This window comes from Trachemys scripta, chromosome 6, assembly GCF_013100865.1.
Source record: "Trachemys scripta elegans isolate TJP31775 chromosome 6, CAS_Tse_1.0, whole genome shotgun sequence".
Classification (NCBI taxonomy): Eukaryota; Metazoa; Chordata; order Testudines; family Emydidae; genus Trachemys; species Trachemys scripta.
Genome location: NC_048303.1, coordinates 26,848,667 through 26,865,551, shown reverse-complemented (window position 1 = coordinate 26,865,551; position 16,885 = coordinate 26,848,667). Strand labels below are relative to the sequence as shown.

Below are 16,885 nucleotides of genomic sequence, written 5' to 3'. Positions count from 1 at the left end.
ATTCGGGGATCGATTGTCGTGTCCCAACGGGACATGCTAAATTGATCCCCGAGAGGTCGATTTCTACCCGCTGATTCAGGCAGCTAGTGTAGACCTAGCCTTAGTCAAAATGACTAAAGGAGGATTTCTAAAATGGGTGAAAAATCAACATTTCTGAAGGAACAGCAAAAGTACTCCCTCAGAGAGTCTATTTACATGATATACATTCTACCAGCATTTTCCTGAGGGCTATAATATTTTATCACCATTATGAGAAACTGCGGGGGTATTTGGAATGCCCATGGCAAATTATATCAAGACTCTAGAGTTTTAGAGTAAATATGGGGAGAGAGCGTGAAGTAGACAAAAGGAGAAAAAAGCATGGAAGAAGTGTCTGTAAGACTGTCAATATGATTGAAAAATTAAAAACTGTATTGAACAATTAAAATGTGCTAACATAGAATAGATAGTTCTAATTATCTGCTACTGGCTTATAAACTAAGCCAAGTTTAAACCTATAAATGCAAAATATTGGGCAAACTGACAGAATACAAGCTGAGCTGATTAGAACTAGATATCATACTTTTATTAATGTGAAACCAATAAGTGTGAGAGAGATGGCATTCATTCTACGGAAAATTCACCTCCCAGCACAAGGCTTAAGTACCACTTAAATCCATAGGCTCAAGGAGCACTTAGCAAGCACAGAGTTTGTGCTGGCCCTTCATACAGGGTGAATTTCACAAGTGACAATTAGAAGAAACGGAGATTTCACAGAAATCAACATTGTTAGGAGTATAAAAATCTGCTTCTAATTATGCTGTGTATAAAAAAAAGACTAAACATTACAAATATATTGTGACAAAGTTCCTCCTCTATTTTGGTGGGTCCTGCACTTATTGGCAGATTTTCTTGCCTCAGCGATTCACCATGTGGGTTGGGGAACAACCCAGAGACCTTCCCCTCTGGGAGAACCCACAGTCCAGGTCAATTGGGAGGTTTGGGGGGAACCTGGGCCCGCCCTCTACTCCGGGTTCCAACCCAGGGCCCTCTGGACTGCAGCTGTCTATAGTGCCTCCTGTAACAGCTGCATGACAGCTACAACTCCCTGGACTACTTCCCCATGGCCTCCTCCAAACACCTTCCTTATTCTCACCACAGGACCTTCCTCCTTGTAAGGGGAGCCGACCCACCCCTGCGGCACCTCCTGCTGGTTGTCCAGGGAATTAGCTCACCAGACTCTGGAGTGCCCTCTGCAGGCCAGTGGATCCAACTCATTCTCTCCTTCTCAGCTCCCGTATCCCTCCCAGGACCCCAGTGCCCTTTGCTCTGGGTGCTGCCCCTGGCAGTACCCACATGCTAGATCTCCCCTCCCAGGGGAACCCCCACCCACTAACCCCACCTCACCTCAGTATCAGGCTACTGCCAGTCACCATCTAGCCCCACTCCCTGGGGCAGACTGCAGTATCAGCCACTCATCAGAGGTAAGGTTGGGTTTGGGCCCACTGTCTTGGCCTATCTCCAAGCTACCCTCTGCAACCCCCAGTACCTCCTAGCCTAACACTAGGCCACAGCCTGGGACTTTCCAAGCTGGAGCTCCCTAGCTCCTCAGCCTTTCCCCAGCCCTGCTCCACTTAGGTACTCTGCTCTAGTTCCCTGCAGCCAGGCCCTTCTCTCTCTGCATTCAGAGAGAGACTCTGGGTGCCTGGCTCCCAGCCTTTTTATACAGGCCAGCTATGGCCTGATTGGGGTGTCCCAGCTGTGGCTACTTCCCCAATCACCCCAGTAGCTTTTCCCTTTGCCCCAGCCCTCTGCCAGGGCTGTTTTAAACCCCTCAGGCAGGAGCGGGGTAAGCACCCTGCTACACTCCTGGTGTCTGATAACACTTGTGCTCCTCAGTCCTCCAGCAGCACACCCTCTCAGCTCCTTGCACCTCTTGCTCCCAGCTCCTCACACTAGCACCACAAGCTGAAGTGAGCTCCTTTTTAAAACCCAGGTGCCCTGATTAGCCTGCCTTCATTGATTCTAGCAGCTTCTTCTTAATTGGCTCCAGGTGTCCTAATTAGCCTGCCTGCCTTAACTGGTTCTAGCAGGTTCCTGATTACTCTAGTGCAGCCCCTGCTCTGGTCACTCAGGGAACAGAAAACTACTCATCCAGTGACCAGTATATTTGCCCTCTACCAGACTCCTGTACCCCACTGGTCTGGGTCTGTCACAATATTTATCATTTTATTTCAAAATAATATCTAATAATAACAGATACCTAGATTAAGTATTTCTGGATGGTAGCTGCATTTTAAGAACATTATCAAACTAGCCTTGTCTTCACTTACCGGAGGGTCCGGCGGCAGGCAATCGATGTTCTGGGATCGATCCCGGAAGTGCTCGCAGTCGGCGCCGGTACTCCAGCTCGCCGAGAGGAGTACGCAGCATCGACGGGGGAGCCTTCCTGCCGCGTCTGGACCGCGGTAAGTTCGGACTAAGGTACTTTGAATTCAGCTACGTTATTAACGTAGCTGAATTTGCATACCTTAGTCCGAAGTGGGGACTTAGTGGGGACCAGGCCTAAGACCTAAAGCTTCCTTGACCCAGTAAAGCACTAATGCATGTGTAAGCACATGATTAAGTGCTTTGCTGGATCGCAGAGTACTTAAAAAAGGTGATTCACACTACCTTGATTTCTTGCAAGATTTCTTGCGCTGCTAAGAAATAAAAAACAAACCAAAAATTCAGGATATAAATCCTCATTCAGGCAAAACTCCCATTGAAGATAAAGCATTTTTGTACGTGAAGGACTGCAGGAAAAGTCCTTTATTGTGTATCACACACTTAAGCTTAGGCACATATGAAATGATAGGATATATCAGGTTTGTTTCTAATTTAATTTTGTTGTGTTTTCCGATTGGCAGTTAGAGATTGGTCTAACAAAAGGATTACATGTGAATTAGGAATCTCCTTGTTTATGCAATAGATGTATATTTGTTCTAAAATATAATGCAATGTACTTTACAGGATTTTGTTTGTTTTTTTACCTCTCAGGTTACACTGATTTTCAATTGTTTGTCTTAGACCCTTTATCACATTCTGGAGAGTGGCATATTCTAAACAAACAAAAAGAAATATAAATATATTATTGTTCAGTGATTTCTTATTATTTTCATTTTAGGATTCCACTCTAACAACTGAAAACAACCATAAATATCTTATTTAACAATGAGTGGTCTTTTGTAACAGGTAGCAGGTACTTCAAGGAAAAACAATCTTACAACTATTTCAGTGTTCAGTTATAGGCTTTTCCAGATGGACAAATCCATGTTATACCTATTATAGGTAATACAGGCAATGACATTTATAGTTCAGGTTTCCCGACACTGTCCATTATACGAACAAACATGTTTTCAGTCACTTAAAGCTTTGCCAAATGTTAAGTGTTTGAACAGAGCTAGGTGTTGGCCTCACTGTGATTTTTTTTTTTTATTGAAACCTTCAGCAAAAATAGTTCAGCCATTTCTCAGAACAAAATTAGGGAATAATACATTGTTTTCTGCCATGTTAAAAAAATTCTTACAACTCTTTTGTTGAGAAGCTCTAGCACCTCCCTACTTCAGAACAGAGACTTGTAATTTGGCCAGGGAGTGGGGATTATGCTGATGTCAGGGATGTGCCTTTTGGCATTCCTGTGAAAATCTCCCTGAATTTGGCCAGGTTTTGATCCTCTGAAAATCTTAATTTGCACATGTTCAGTAGAGACTTTTAGAGTTTGGCAGCTAAATTCTCTGAAGATTCTGTTTGCATGGGGCATAATCCAAACAGGGATGGACAGGAATTTCCTTGCAATATAAGAACGGCCATACTGGGTCAGACCAATGGTCCATCTAGCTCAGTATCCTGTCTTCTGACAGTGGCCAATGAGAGGTGTTTCAGAGAGAATGAACAGAACGGGTAATCATCAAGTGAGCCATCCCCTGTCAGCCATTCCCAGCTTCTGGCAAACAGAGACTAGGGACACCATCCCTGCCCATCCTGGCTAATAGCCATTGAGGGACCTATCCTCCATGAATTTATCTAGTTCTTTTTTTAAACCTGTTATAGTCTTGGCCTTCACAACATCCTCTGACAAAGAGTTCCACAGGTTGACTGTGAGCTGTGTGAAGAAATACTTCCTTTTGTTTGCTTTAAACCTGCTGCCTATTAATTTTATTTGGTGATCCCTAGGTCTTGTGTTATGAGAAGGAGTAAATAATACTTCCTTATTTACTGTCTCCACACCAGTCATAATTTTATAGACCTCTATCATATCCCCTTAGTTGTCTCTTTTCCAAGCTGAAAAGTCCCAGTCTTATTAATCTCTCCTGATACGAAAGCTATTCCATGCCCCTAATCATTTTTGTGCCCTTTTCTGTACCTTTACCAATTCCAGTATATCTTTTATCAAGCACACAGGACTTGAAAGCAGGAAGCTCTCTGTCCCGTGTTCTCACTGCTGGAGCCTAGGCAGAAAGGAGGAGGAGGACTGGAATGCAGAGGAGGAGGTAAACTGGGGCAAAAGTGCCATGGTGGAGACTCGGGCAGGGGTAGTTAGAGGGGGAAGTGGGATGAGGAACCAGGGAGGGACTGAAACTGCGAGCCAAGAGGCAGCAGTTGGGAGAAGAATGGGAGCCTAAACCAGGGGAATGGGACACAGAATCAAGGGGGCTGGAGGGAGTGGAATGAGACTTAGATGAGAAGCCAAAGTGGGGTGGGGGTGGAGGACAAAGACCGGGACAAAAACATAAGGGAGACCAAGGGCGAAGAGCCTATAACTCCTAAAGTATACTGCCCTCAAACTCTGGAACAAAACAAGGATTCTTAAATCTCAGCATTCCTCTGCTGTCAATAAAACTGTGAAACCCACTGGCAAACATGTGCCTCATCTAACTAGCGCCTGGCCCATATAAACTATGACAACCTACTACTTCTACCAGTTACTCTTTTAGATGAAGCAGCAGAGATTTATTTAGATCTAAAGGTTCCAAGCCTGCTGATGGACCAAGTGGGTGTAAACATGATGTTAACATGATAGAATTTCTGTTTTTTTGGGGGTTTTTTTTAAACCTAGGAAATTACATACAAAAACTGCATTAAAAGAGTGTTAAGGCTGTGAAGTTAAGCACCCAACAGCAAGGCAATGACAAAATTAAGGTAGCCCTTAAAATCTTAATTTGGCTCCCTTGTGCATATGCATTATGATACAGTCTTTAATTACGTTTTCACATTTTTTTAAAGCAGCCCCTTCATTCAGTGCCCAGGATTGATGGTGCTCAATGAAGGAACAGCTATTCAAGATTTCATTTTCTCATCATTCAGTTTCTGCATTATTGCACATCATTCCAGCCTTGTTATAAATATAGAATTATTAACTTTTTCAGGGGCTGTTCTATGGCACTCATTACTGTAGCATTTGAGTGTTTCACAAACATTACTTAATTTATATTCACAATTCCCCTGTGAGGTAAGATGTTATTATTCCCATTTTGCAGATGGGGAACTGAGGCACAAAGATATTAATGTCAAAAGTGTCCAGAAATGTTGGATGCCCAATTATTGAGATCTTTGTCCTAATTTTTCAGAGACCTGAATATTTTATAGCACTTTATATGTTTAGGGCATCGTTCAATTGTAGGCTTCAATTTACAGACTTCATTTGTAGTTGTGAGCATTTGGCAATTCTGCAAAGCAGACCCCAGGTGTCTCACGTTGGGCACACATAAAATGAGAAACAGTTGTGGCCATCTGTGAAAACTTTGTATTAAGTGACATTCTTAGTGACATATAAATTCTGTGGCAGAGACAGGGATAGAATCAAATTCTCCAGGATGGCATTCAACTGTGTAAACAAGATTATCCTTTCTCTTCCTGCAGTCCCCAGCCTCATTCACGACACACCATCCAATTCTGCAGCAAACAAGGCAGACAACAGACTTCTTTACTACACATCCTTGATTAATTTCCAGACCACTGAATGAGGCAGAGGTCCTACGGAAGAAATAGTATGTGAAGATGTAATTAAAGATTGTATCATAATGCATATGCACAAGGAAGTCAAGTTAAGGTTGCACTGGTTCTACTCTACTCTGCGCTGTTAATGTCTCAACTAGAATATTGTGTCCAGTTCTGGGCACCACATTTCAGGAAAGATGTGGACAAATTGGAGAAAGTCCAGAGAAGAGCAACAAAAATGATTAAAGGTCTAGAAAATATGACCTATGAGGAAAGAATGGAAAAATTGAGTTTGTTTAGTCTGGAGAAGAGAATACTGGCTGGGGGATGGGACGGACAGATGTCATAACAGTTTTCAAGTACATAAAAGGTATTACAAGGAGAAGGGTGAAAAATTGTTGTTGTTAACCTCTGAGTATAGGACAAGAAACAATGAGCTTAAATTGCAGCAAGAGAGGGTTAGGTTGGACATTAGGAAAAACTTCCTAACTGTCAGGGTAGTTAAGCACTGGAACAAATTGCCTAAGGAGGCTGGGGAATCTCCATCACTGGAGATTTTTAAGTGCAGGTTAGACAAACACCTGTCAGGAATGGTCTAGTTATTATTTAGACCTGCCTTGAGTGCAGGGGACTAGACTAGATTACCTATTGAGGTCTCTTTCAGTCCTACACTTCTATGATGCTATTATTCTAATTCTTTCATTTCCTAACTTTTGAGTGTTTGACTTTGCAACCTTAACATTAATTTAATATAGTTTTTTTTAATGCAATATACAATGACAGTGGTGGGATTCTTGATTCTGAAGATTACAGGACGAGAGGAACCAGCACCTTCATAATTTATATAGTTTTTGTGTGTTCTAAGTCTCACATTTTATTGGAAATACCAATAGATGAAGGATAAGTGCATCTTCAAATTTCATCAAATTTATTTTACCTAAATTTTAAATGGAGATATTGTTTCTGATATTCTTGCTTTTCTTCTTATGAATTGAATTTAAATTTGGAGATTAAGTAGAAGGTGAAGGAGGATTGATTTAGATATAGCTCCTAAATAGACATAGGTTTTTTTTGTTTTGTTTTTTTATTGTCCAATCTCTCTTTTCCCCTTTCGGATATCAGATATTATCATGTGATTTATAATCCGGACAAAAGTTGGAGAAATTAAAAGAGTATGCAGCTCTGTACTTTGTTCCAGTCTTCCATCTGTCACAAATCTTTCTGTGGAGGGCAGCCCCTTTCCGCTACATGGGGAGTGCACACACACGAGTCAATTACTTCATCCCCACCCCAACAGGTGCTGCAGGGCATCTTTTTAGTGGGTCAGCACTCACAGTCCAACTGGGGCCTTGAGACTGCCTCATCCCTTCTCTATGTCCCGAGTGATGCCACCAAACAGCCCATAGCCAGCAAAAGGAGTTAAACAAGAGAAAAGTAAAGCAGCTCCTTCCAGCATAGGGACCTCCCTTACTTCAGAGGGGCCCTTGGAGTATCAATGTCCACTTTAGAGTTCACTGGGCTCCAGTTCTTTGCTCCTTCAACTCAGGATTTTTGCACCTTCCTTCTCTGAGGGCAGGGGCTCTGCGAGCTGTCAGTCCCCTCTCATGCACTGGAAAAGCTCAACAGTCTGTTTCCATCCCAGGGTTCCCCATCTGAGTAGAATTACTTATTTTTAACTCCTCCTCCAGTCCTGGCACCATTTGCAGGTGTGACAGGGCAGGGCCACTCCAGCCCAAAGCAGCTCCTTATCCCCTTCCATGCTAGTGCAGGATGTATATACCCCATCACAGCATCTTAAACAAAACCACTATGAAAATACAATTTTGAATTTGTTTGGGAAACAGGCCATTTCTTATTGGTAAATAATTTCAGAAACCAGAAGTTATTTATAAGGAAAAAACTATTCTGTTTTTTCAAACTTTTGCAATATGAACATGTGAACACAAGATGGCTCTCCTGTAATATGTTAAAATTTAAAATCCTCATTAGATATTATGTGAATGCCTCTTTTTAAAAACTCATACTGTTGAGAAACTACACACAGAAAAAAGACGGTTACTCACCGTTGTAACTGTTGTTCTTCGAGATGTGTTGCTCATATCCATTCCATTAGGTGTGCGCGCGCCGCGTGCACGATCGTCGGAAGATTTTCTACCCTAGCAACACCGGCGGGTCGGCTGTGGAGCCCCCTAGAGTGGCGCCTTCATGGCGCTGAATATATACCCCAGCCGACCCGGCGCCCCCTCAGTTCCTTCTTGCCGGCTACTCCGACAGTGGGGACGGGGGGCGGGTTTGGAATGGATATGAGCAACACATCTCGAAGAACAACAGTTACAACGGTGAGTAACCGTCTTTTCTTCTTCGAGTGCTTGCTCATATCCATTCCATTAGGTGACTCCCAAGCCCAACTTAGGTGGTGGGGTCGGAGTGAGACATTGCTGTGTGCAAAACTGCTGACCCGAATGCTGCATCGTCTCTGGACTGCTGCACTAGTGCATAGTGAGCTGTAAACGTGTGGACTGATGACCAAACCGCCGCTCTACAAATGTCCTGGATCGGAACTTGCGCCAGGAAAGCCGTCGAGGAAGCTTGGGCCCTCGTGGAGTGAGCGGTGAGGTGCGGTGCTGAGACACCTGCCAGGTCATAGCAAGTCCGGATGCAAGACGTAATCCAGGAGGATAGGCGTTGTGAGGAGACCGGTGAGCCTTTCATTCGGTCGGCCACTGCAACGAAGAGTTGCGTCGTCTTTCTAAAGTGCTTTGTGTGGTCAATATAGAAGGCCAGGGCCCTTCGTACGTCCAGGGAATGCAAACGTTGATCCTGGCGAGTGGCATGTGGTTTGGGATAAAAGACCGGGAGAAATATGTCCTGGTTGATATGAAATGGAGAAACCACCTTAGGGAGAAAGGCAGGATGTGGACGAAGCTGCACTTTATCCTTATGGAAAACTGTATAAGGGGGCTCGGATGTAAGCGCCCTGAGTTCAGAAACGCGCCTTGCTGAGGTGATGGCTACGAGGAAGGCTGTCTTCCAGGATAGGTACAAAAGCGAACAGGTGGCTAGTGGTTCGAATGGAGGACCTGTGAGCTTGGAGAGAACCAGGTTGAGGTCCCACGTCGGGACGGGCTGACGTTGTTGTGGGTACATCCGGTCTAAGCCCTTGAGGAATCTAACGACCATCGGGTTAGAGAATACCGAGGACGCGAGTTCCCCTGGGTGAAAAGCCGATATAGCGGCCAGGTGAACTCTGATTGAAGATATCGCCAACCCCTGCTGTTTTAGGGAGAGGAGATATTCCAAAATGAGAGGAATGGGTGCCTGCAACGGGGACGTGGCTCGTTGTTCGCACCAACAGGAGAACCGCTTCCACTTGGCCAGGTACGCGGTGCGTGTTGAGGGCTTCCTACTGCTCAGCAGAATCTGTTGGACAGAGTGCGAGCATTGCTGCTCTGCCTGGCTGAACCATGGAGCAGCCACGCCGTGAGGTGGAGTGATTGCAGGTCGGGGTGACGCAGCCGGCCGTGGTCCTGGGAGATGAGATCCGGATATAATGGAAGCGGGATCGGTGTCTGAACCGAGAGTTCCAACAGTGTGGTGTACCAATGTTGTCTCGGCCACGCTGGAGCGATCAGGATTACCTGTGCCTGGTCTCTGCGCAATTTGAGCAGTACCTTGTGGACCAGAGGAAACGGAGGGAAGGCATAAAACAGGTGGTCTTTCCAGGGAAGGAGAAACGCATCCGAGAGGGAGCCCGGAGCTCGACCTTGTAGGGAGCAGAACACGTGGCACTTCCTGTTGTCTCGAGATGCAAACAGGTCTATCTGGGGAAACCCCCACCTCTGGAAGATGGAACGTATGATGTCCGGACGGATAGACCACTCGTGCGTCCGGAAGGACCTGCTGAGTCGGTCCGCTAGAGTGTTCTGGACTCCAGGGAGGAAGGATGCCGTGAGATGGATTGAGTGGGCGATGCAGAAGTCCCACAGGCGAATGGCCTCTTGGCATAGAATTGACGAACGTGCTCCTCCTTGCTTGTTGATGTAAAACATGGCCGTGGTGTTGTCGATGAGAACTAACACACAACGGCCACGTAGGAGATTGAGAAATGCTTGGCACGCCAGGCGCACCGCCATCAGTTCCCGAACATTGATGTGCAGGGCTAACTGGGGTGCAGTCCACAGGCCCTGGGTATGGTGTTCGTTGAGATGGGCGCCCCAACCCAGAGATGAAGCGTCTGTGACCAGGTGCAGAGAGGGCTGTGGGGTGTGAAAAGGCATCCCCTCGCAGACCACATTGTGATCTAGCCGCCAGGTGAGGGAGGTCAGGACCGAGTTCGGGGCCGTGACCACCATGTTCATGCTGTCCCGATGTGGACGGTATATTGATGACACCCAGGTCTGGAGTGGGCGAAGCCGAAGTCTGGCATGCCTGGTTACGTACGTGCAGGAAGCCATGTGACCCAGCAGGGTAAGGCACGACCTCACCGTGGTAGTTGGGAAGGCCTGTAGCCCTTGAATGAGGCTCGTGATGGTGCCAAAGCGGTTGTCTGGCAGGATGGCTTGTGCACGTCTGGAGTCTAGAACTGCGCCGATGAAATCTATTCTCTGGGTAGGTTCTAGAGTGGATTTGTCCTTGTTGAGTAGGATGCCCAACTCGTTGAATGTGTGCACTATCTTGTGGACGTGAGCTTGAACTTGCTCTTTGGTGCGACCGCGTACCAGCCAGTCATCTAGGTACGGGAACACCTGTATCCCTTGCCGACGAAGGTACGCTGCCACGACAGCCATACATTTCGTGAACACTCTTGGGGCCGAGGATAGGCCGAAGGGAAGGACTGCAAATTGGTAGTGCACCGTGTTTACCACGAATCGCAGGAAGCGTCTGTGAGGTGGGTAAATTGAGATGTGAAAGTAAGCGTCTTTCATGTCGAGGGCGGCGAACCAGTCTCCAGGATCGAGGGAAGGGATAATGGCCCCCAAAGAGACCATGCGGAACTTCAACTTTACTACGAATTTGTTGAGTCCGCGCAAGTCCAAGATGGGCCGCAGACCTCCTTTGGACTTGGGGATCAGGAAGTAACGGGAATAAAATCCCCTGCCCCTTAACTCTATCGGAACCTCCTCTATGGCCCCCATGGCCAGGAGCGTAGAAACCTCCTGTATAAGAAGTTGCTCGTGAGAAGGGTCCCTGAAGAGGGACGGGGAAGAGGGGTGGGAGGGGGGGATAGAAGAAAACTGGATAGCGTATCCCCTCTCCACCGTGCGGAGGACCCAACGGTCCGAAGTTATAAGGGACCAAGCACGGTGGAAGTGGGAGAGACGATCCCGAAAGGAGGGGGCTGGATCCTGGGGGATGACTGGGGCGCCGTCCTCGACCGCACCTTCAAAAGTTCTGTCTGGGGCCTGAAGGTGGTCTAGGTGGCCCCTGGTTCTGGCCGGGTTGAGGGCCGGTCCACCTTCTCCTACCACCTCGCCCTCGCCTCCGGGCCGAGTCTTGTCTCTGACGAGGCGGGGGGGGGGGTAGAAGCGCTGAGGCTGCGGCCTAAAAGGTCTGCGCTGAGGGCCCGCAACATGCATCCCCAGGGAGCGCATGATTGTTCTCGAGTCCTTGAGGCTCTGCAGGCGAGAGTCCGTCTTGTCCGAGAACAATCCATGTCCCTCAAAGGGCAGATCCTGTAGGGTTTGCTGCAGCTCCGGAGGCAAACCCGAAACTTGAAGCCAGGAGATCCTCCGCATAGCGATACCCGAAGCCAGAGTCCTCGCAGCCGAGTCTGCTATGTCCAAGGAGGCCTGCAAGGAGGTCCGAGCCACCTTCTTACCCTCCTCTACCATGGCTCCAAATTCTTCCCTGGACTCTTGGGGAATCAACTCCTTAAACTTCCCCATAGAGTTCCAGGAGTTAAAATTGTAGCGGCTCAGTAGCGCCTGTTGGTTCGCCGCTCTAAGTTGCAGCCCTCCGGCTGAGTAAACCTTACGGCCAAACAAATCGAGCCGCTTAGCCTCTTTTGATTTAGGCGCTGCAGCCTGCTGGCCGTGGCGCTCTCGTGCGTTCACTGATGCCATCACCAGTGAACACGGTTGGGGGTGGGTATACAAGTACCCGTAGTCCTTAGACGGGACAAAGTATTTCCTTTCCACCCCTCTCGCTGTGGGTGGGATAGAGGCAGGAGTTTGCCATATCGTATCCGCATTAGTTTGTATCGTGCGGATCAGAGGTAACGCCACCCTCGATGGGGCATCCGCTCCGAGGATGTTCACGATAGGATCCTGCACTTCCACTATCTCCTCCGCCTGCAGGTCCATATTACGGGCCATCCTACGCAGGAGATCCTGGTGAGCCCGAAGATCTATCGGGGGGGGACCTGTACATGAAGTGCCCGCCACTGCCTCATCCGGCGAGGAGGAGGAAGATGCCTCCGGTGGTACTGGATCCAGGGGGGGGTCCTGATCCCCCTGCTCTTGGGTCGGAGCATCACCTGTACTTGGGACTATGGTGTCAGGTGGCGTGGACACGGAAGTCTCCATACCTCCTGGCGGAGGCCGAGAGATGGTGGATTCTGGGGCCCTTCTAACCGAGTGACCCGAGCGAGAGGTCGATGGTATTGGAGCCCCTTGCTCCTGGTGGTACGCCCACGGGGTCCAAAACGACCAGTGAGATGGGCCATGAGAGTGGTCCTCTGTCATCTCCTGCCAATGGCCCAAGTTCCGTTCCTCGGCTTGCCCTTGAGGGGGGTATGCCGATCTCGACAGGTCCTCCAAGGAGCGAGACACCGATCTTGACGGCCATGGCGGTGCCGAGAGAGACGAAACGATCCCCGTGGGCTGCGGTGCCGTACGGTACCGGTCCGGAGATGATCTATCTCTGCGCGGTGCCGGTGAACGGTGCCGGGACCGCGATCGGTGCCGATGACCTCGTCGGTGCCGGGAGCCGGATCTGGACCTCGACGAGGACCTGGAGTATGCCCGGTGCCGGGAGCGGCCTCTCGACGTCGAACGTCGACCGTAGCGGTGCCGAGAACTACGTCTCGACGTTGATCGGTGCCGACGATCATAGCGGTGCCGAGACGTAGAACGGTGCCGCGACGAAGATCTTGGCCGCGAGTACGACCGGTGCCGAGGTGATATTCGGTGCCGGGACTGCGAGCGGCGTGGGGACCTGCTTCGGGACCTGGACCGGTGCCGAGGTTCCAGCCCTTGCGATGGAGGGCGCATCAGGGCAGGTTTCCCCCTTGACTGGACCGGGCGAGTCAACGGTGCCGTCGGTGCCAGTGGTTGAGGCGGTGCCGGCTCTGTGAGAGCTATCAAGTCTCTCACCGCCACGAAGGTCTCCGGAGTCGACGGGAGTTGTATTACCGCCGGTCTCGGTGGAGACGCTATCTGCACCGGACTCAACGGCCTCGGTGCCGGAGTCGACAGTGCTGGAGGCACCTGTTTCCGGTGCTCCGCCGGCGCACTCGGCTCTACCCCCGGCACTGGGGGAGCCGGTGTCTTCGGCACAGAGGTCCCCGTCTTATGGGCTTTTTTATGCCCCGGGGATAACGACCTGCGTCGAGGTATCTGCTGCGGTGCCGACGAGGTCCGGTGCCGGGGAGGTTTGTCCGACACCACCCGCGCTGTCGGCATTGCCGGTGCTGCTGGGGCACTGCGCACCGAGGCGCTAGGCGCCGGGGCCTGGCTCGCAGAGGGAGTGTCCGGGGTAAGTGCCGCCTCCATCAGGAGTTGCCGGAGCCGAAAGTCCCGCTCTTTCTTGGTCCTTGGTCTGAAGGCCTTACAGATCTTGCACTTATCTGTTTGGTGGGACTCTCCCAGGCACTTCAGACAGGAGTCGTGCGGGTCGCTCGTGGGCAGGAGGCGCACTGCTTGAAGCCGGGAGCACTCTAAGAAGAACTACATTAAAAGTATATTAAGGTTGCAAAGTCAAGCACTCAGAAGTCAGGAAATGCTAGAATAAAGGTTGCCTGTGTCTGAAGCCATCCTTTCTTTTCCTGCAGTCCTCTATCATTCACGGTATATCTTCCAACATCTGCAACAAATAAGGCAGTGGTCCAACAGACCAAAGCCTCATTCACAGTACAATCCTGATACATCTCCAGAGCATCGTCCATCCTCTGCACTGAATGAAGTAGGGGTCGTGTGGAAACAAATAGTATGTGATCATGAAATCAAAGACTGTAACATAATGCATGTACACAAGGAGCTGGATTAAGCTCCCACTTCCTCTCCCAGTCTTCCCCTAGGCTCCTTCACCCAATCTATTCCCTCCTTTACCCCTCTGCATTTCCAGCCCCTGCATTTCAGTAGGCTACTTCATCCTCCTCCTCACACTGCTTGGCTGCCAGTAGGGGGAGCATAGAGAGCACAGGAAAGACAGCCAATCTTCTTGCTCTCATTTCTTGTGCCCATTGCCACAGCATCCTCAGAAGCCAGAAGTAGCAATTGCAGGAAAAAATCCTGTTCAGTACCTACAGTACCAGGCTGGAATATGTTCTGTACAGAAGGACTCTTCAGAAAAATTACCCCCCCCAACCACCCCACCCCGCCACCAAATTTGAAGTGCCTGCTCCAAAGCCTCTCACCAAAAAAGGTTGTAAGATTTTTTTAATGTGTCTAAAATTATGTGTTTTCCCGTCACCTTATTTTGAGAAGGAGCGCAACCATTTTTGTTGAAAATTTCTAAAAGAATTCAACCCAAGGCAGACACACTGCATGGAAAATTTCAACACACACAGTTAGTTTGGCAGAGCAACTAAAAACAGGGTCTCATAACACTGCTCTACAGCCAAAATGCTTCTGAAATAAATGTAGGGTCAAACTTTACTAATTCTAGGTCACTGAGAATGAAAATGATGCTTAAAATTGTTGATTGGCTCTAGTTTTCAAGATATGCTATTGGGTCAGTATATACGACCCTTGACTTGGGAATGGCGGAGGATAAGTGAGTTATAAAGGGAAGGGATCTCAATTTAAACCAGAAATGACTAAAATACATCTTTGACTGGATCTATGAATAAATCTATGACTGGGTTTGGACAGTACTTGCTTTTTAGGCAAAACCATGAATGATGCAATCTGAAGCTGGTATTGCGTCATACATGATATGAATTGCATCATGTTATTCCTAGAAGTCATGGATGATGCAATCGTAACGACGCTTACATCATTCTGCTGAACAAATTGCCCTATATCAACTCTAGAAATCATCCAGTGTCTTGCTCTCTTATTTGTCAGTGTTTGATTTTGCAAAGGGACACATTTCTGTTTAGCCAAAGTGAGCAGAGATGCCTCGTACTTGTGTGAACAGTGCAGATAACTTCTGCTATGTTTGTGGTGAAGTGACTTCTGCATTACAAAAGTGCAGTATAACCACTATGGTTAAGAAAGCCTATCACCTTTATTTTGGCTGCAAAATTGGAGATCAGGACAAGAGGTGGGCCCCACACATATGCTGCAACACTTGTGCAACAAATCTTCGCCAGTGGTTGAACAGGAAAAGGAAATCTATGCCTTTTGCAGTGCCAATGATTTGGAGAGAGCCAACAGATCATACCAGCAATTGTTACTTCTGCATGGTGCCTCCAGTTGGGAAAGGTATGTCAAAGAAGAAAAAGTAGACTGTGCATTATCCAAACATTCCATCAGCTATACGCCCAGTACCTCATGGAGAAGGACTGCCGGTTCCTGATGCACCAGAATCATTCTCACTTGAGTCAGATGAGGAAGAGGAAGAGGAAGAGGAAGAGGATGAAACTTCTGGTCCTGAACCATCAATGTCACAGAACCCACATTTTCTCCCATCCTCCTCCTCTGAACCACACTTCATAACACAAGGTGAACTGAATGACCTTGTCAGGGATTTGGAACTACCCAAGAGTAAGGCAGAGCTGTTGGGCTCCAAACTACAGCAGTGGAATCTCCTGGCAGGTGATGTTAGGGTTTCCATGTTCCGTGACCGGCAAAAGGATCTTGTCCCATTCTTCTTCATGGAAGGTGATCTTGTAGTCTGCAACAACATCGATGGTGTGATGGCAGCCCTCAACATCTTTCACGATCCCGATGAGTGGAGACTGTTCATTGATTCATCGAAGACGAGTCTTAAAGCTGTTTTACTGCATAATGGCAATGTTTTGCCATCAATTCCGGTTGGTCATGCAGTCCATATGAAGGAAACCTATGACAACATGAAACAACTTTTGAGGTGCATAAACTATGACCAACATCAGTGGCAGCTTTGTGGCGATTTGAAGGTTGTTGCTCTCTTGCTTGGTCTGCAGACTGGATACACAAAGTACTGCTGTTTTCTCTGCGAATGGGATAGTCGTGCAAGAGATTCCCACTACATCAAGAAAGACTGGCCACTCTGACAGTCATTGGAGCCTGGGAGGAAAAGTGTTCAGAATCCACCACTTGTTGAATCAAGGAAAATTTTGTTACCACTCTTATACATCAAGCCAAGAAGCACCGAGTAGACACTGAATAGGTCTAAACTATGTACATAATAGTTTTTTGCCTTTTGTTTCATAATAAATTTTATTTATATAACCCTTTGCTGATTTTTAAAGTGTTACATAAAGAGGATAGGTGAAATATTATCATGTAAAGCAACCATAAACACATGAAAAGACCTAGGTTTACAATTTATGATTAAAACTCTACTATCTACACAATATACATAGACATAAAATGTAAAAACTTAAATATCTTAGAAACAGTAGCCAATCAGTTGTTTTAATTGTCATATTTGAATTCAGCACATCAAAATACATAATAAATAGCACATTTTATCTCTGAAGCAGACTTCTCCTCAAAAATTGTAGACCAGTGTAATTAGTGTCAGGTGATCTTACCAATAGATGGTGCTCTCAGCTCCACCTATAACACAATTGCCTTCTTTATTCAGGAATCATGTAATTCTTCTTCACTTACTTCCA

At 47.6% G+C, this 16,885-nt stretch overlaps 1 protein-coding gene across 1 annotated transcript in view; it reads right to left on the bottom strand.

Moving 5' to 3' along the window:
- CCDC152 (coiled-coil domain containing 152) overlaps positions 1-16,885 on the bottom strand; it is a 38,678-nt gene that overhangs the window by 16,927 nt on the left and 4,866 nt on the right. The window contains exon 3 of the mRNA XM_034773501.1: positions 3,012-3,080. Within this exon, the coding sequence (XP_034629392.1) occupies positions 3,012-3,080 (69 nt within the window). The remainder of the gene's footprint in view (positions 1-3,011; positions 3,081-16,885) is intronic.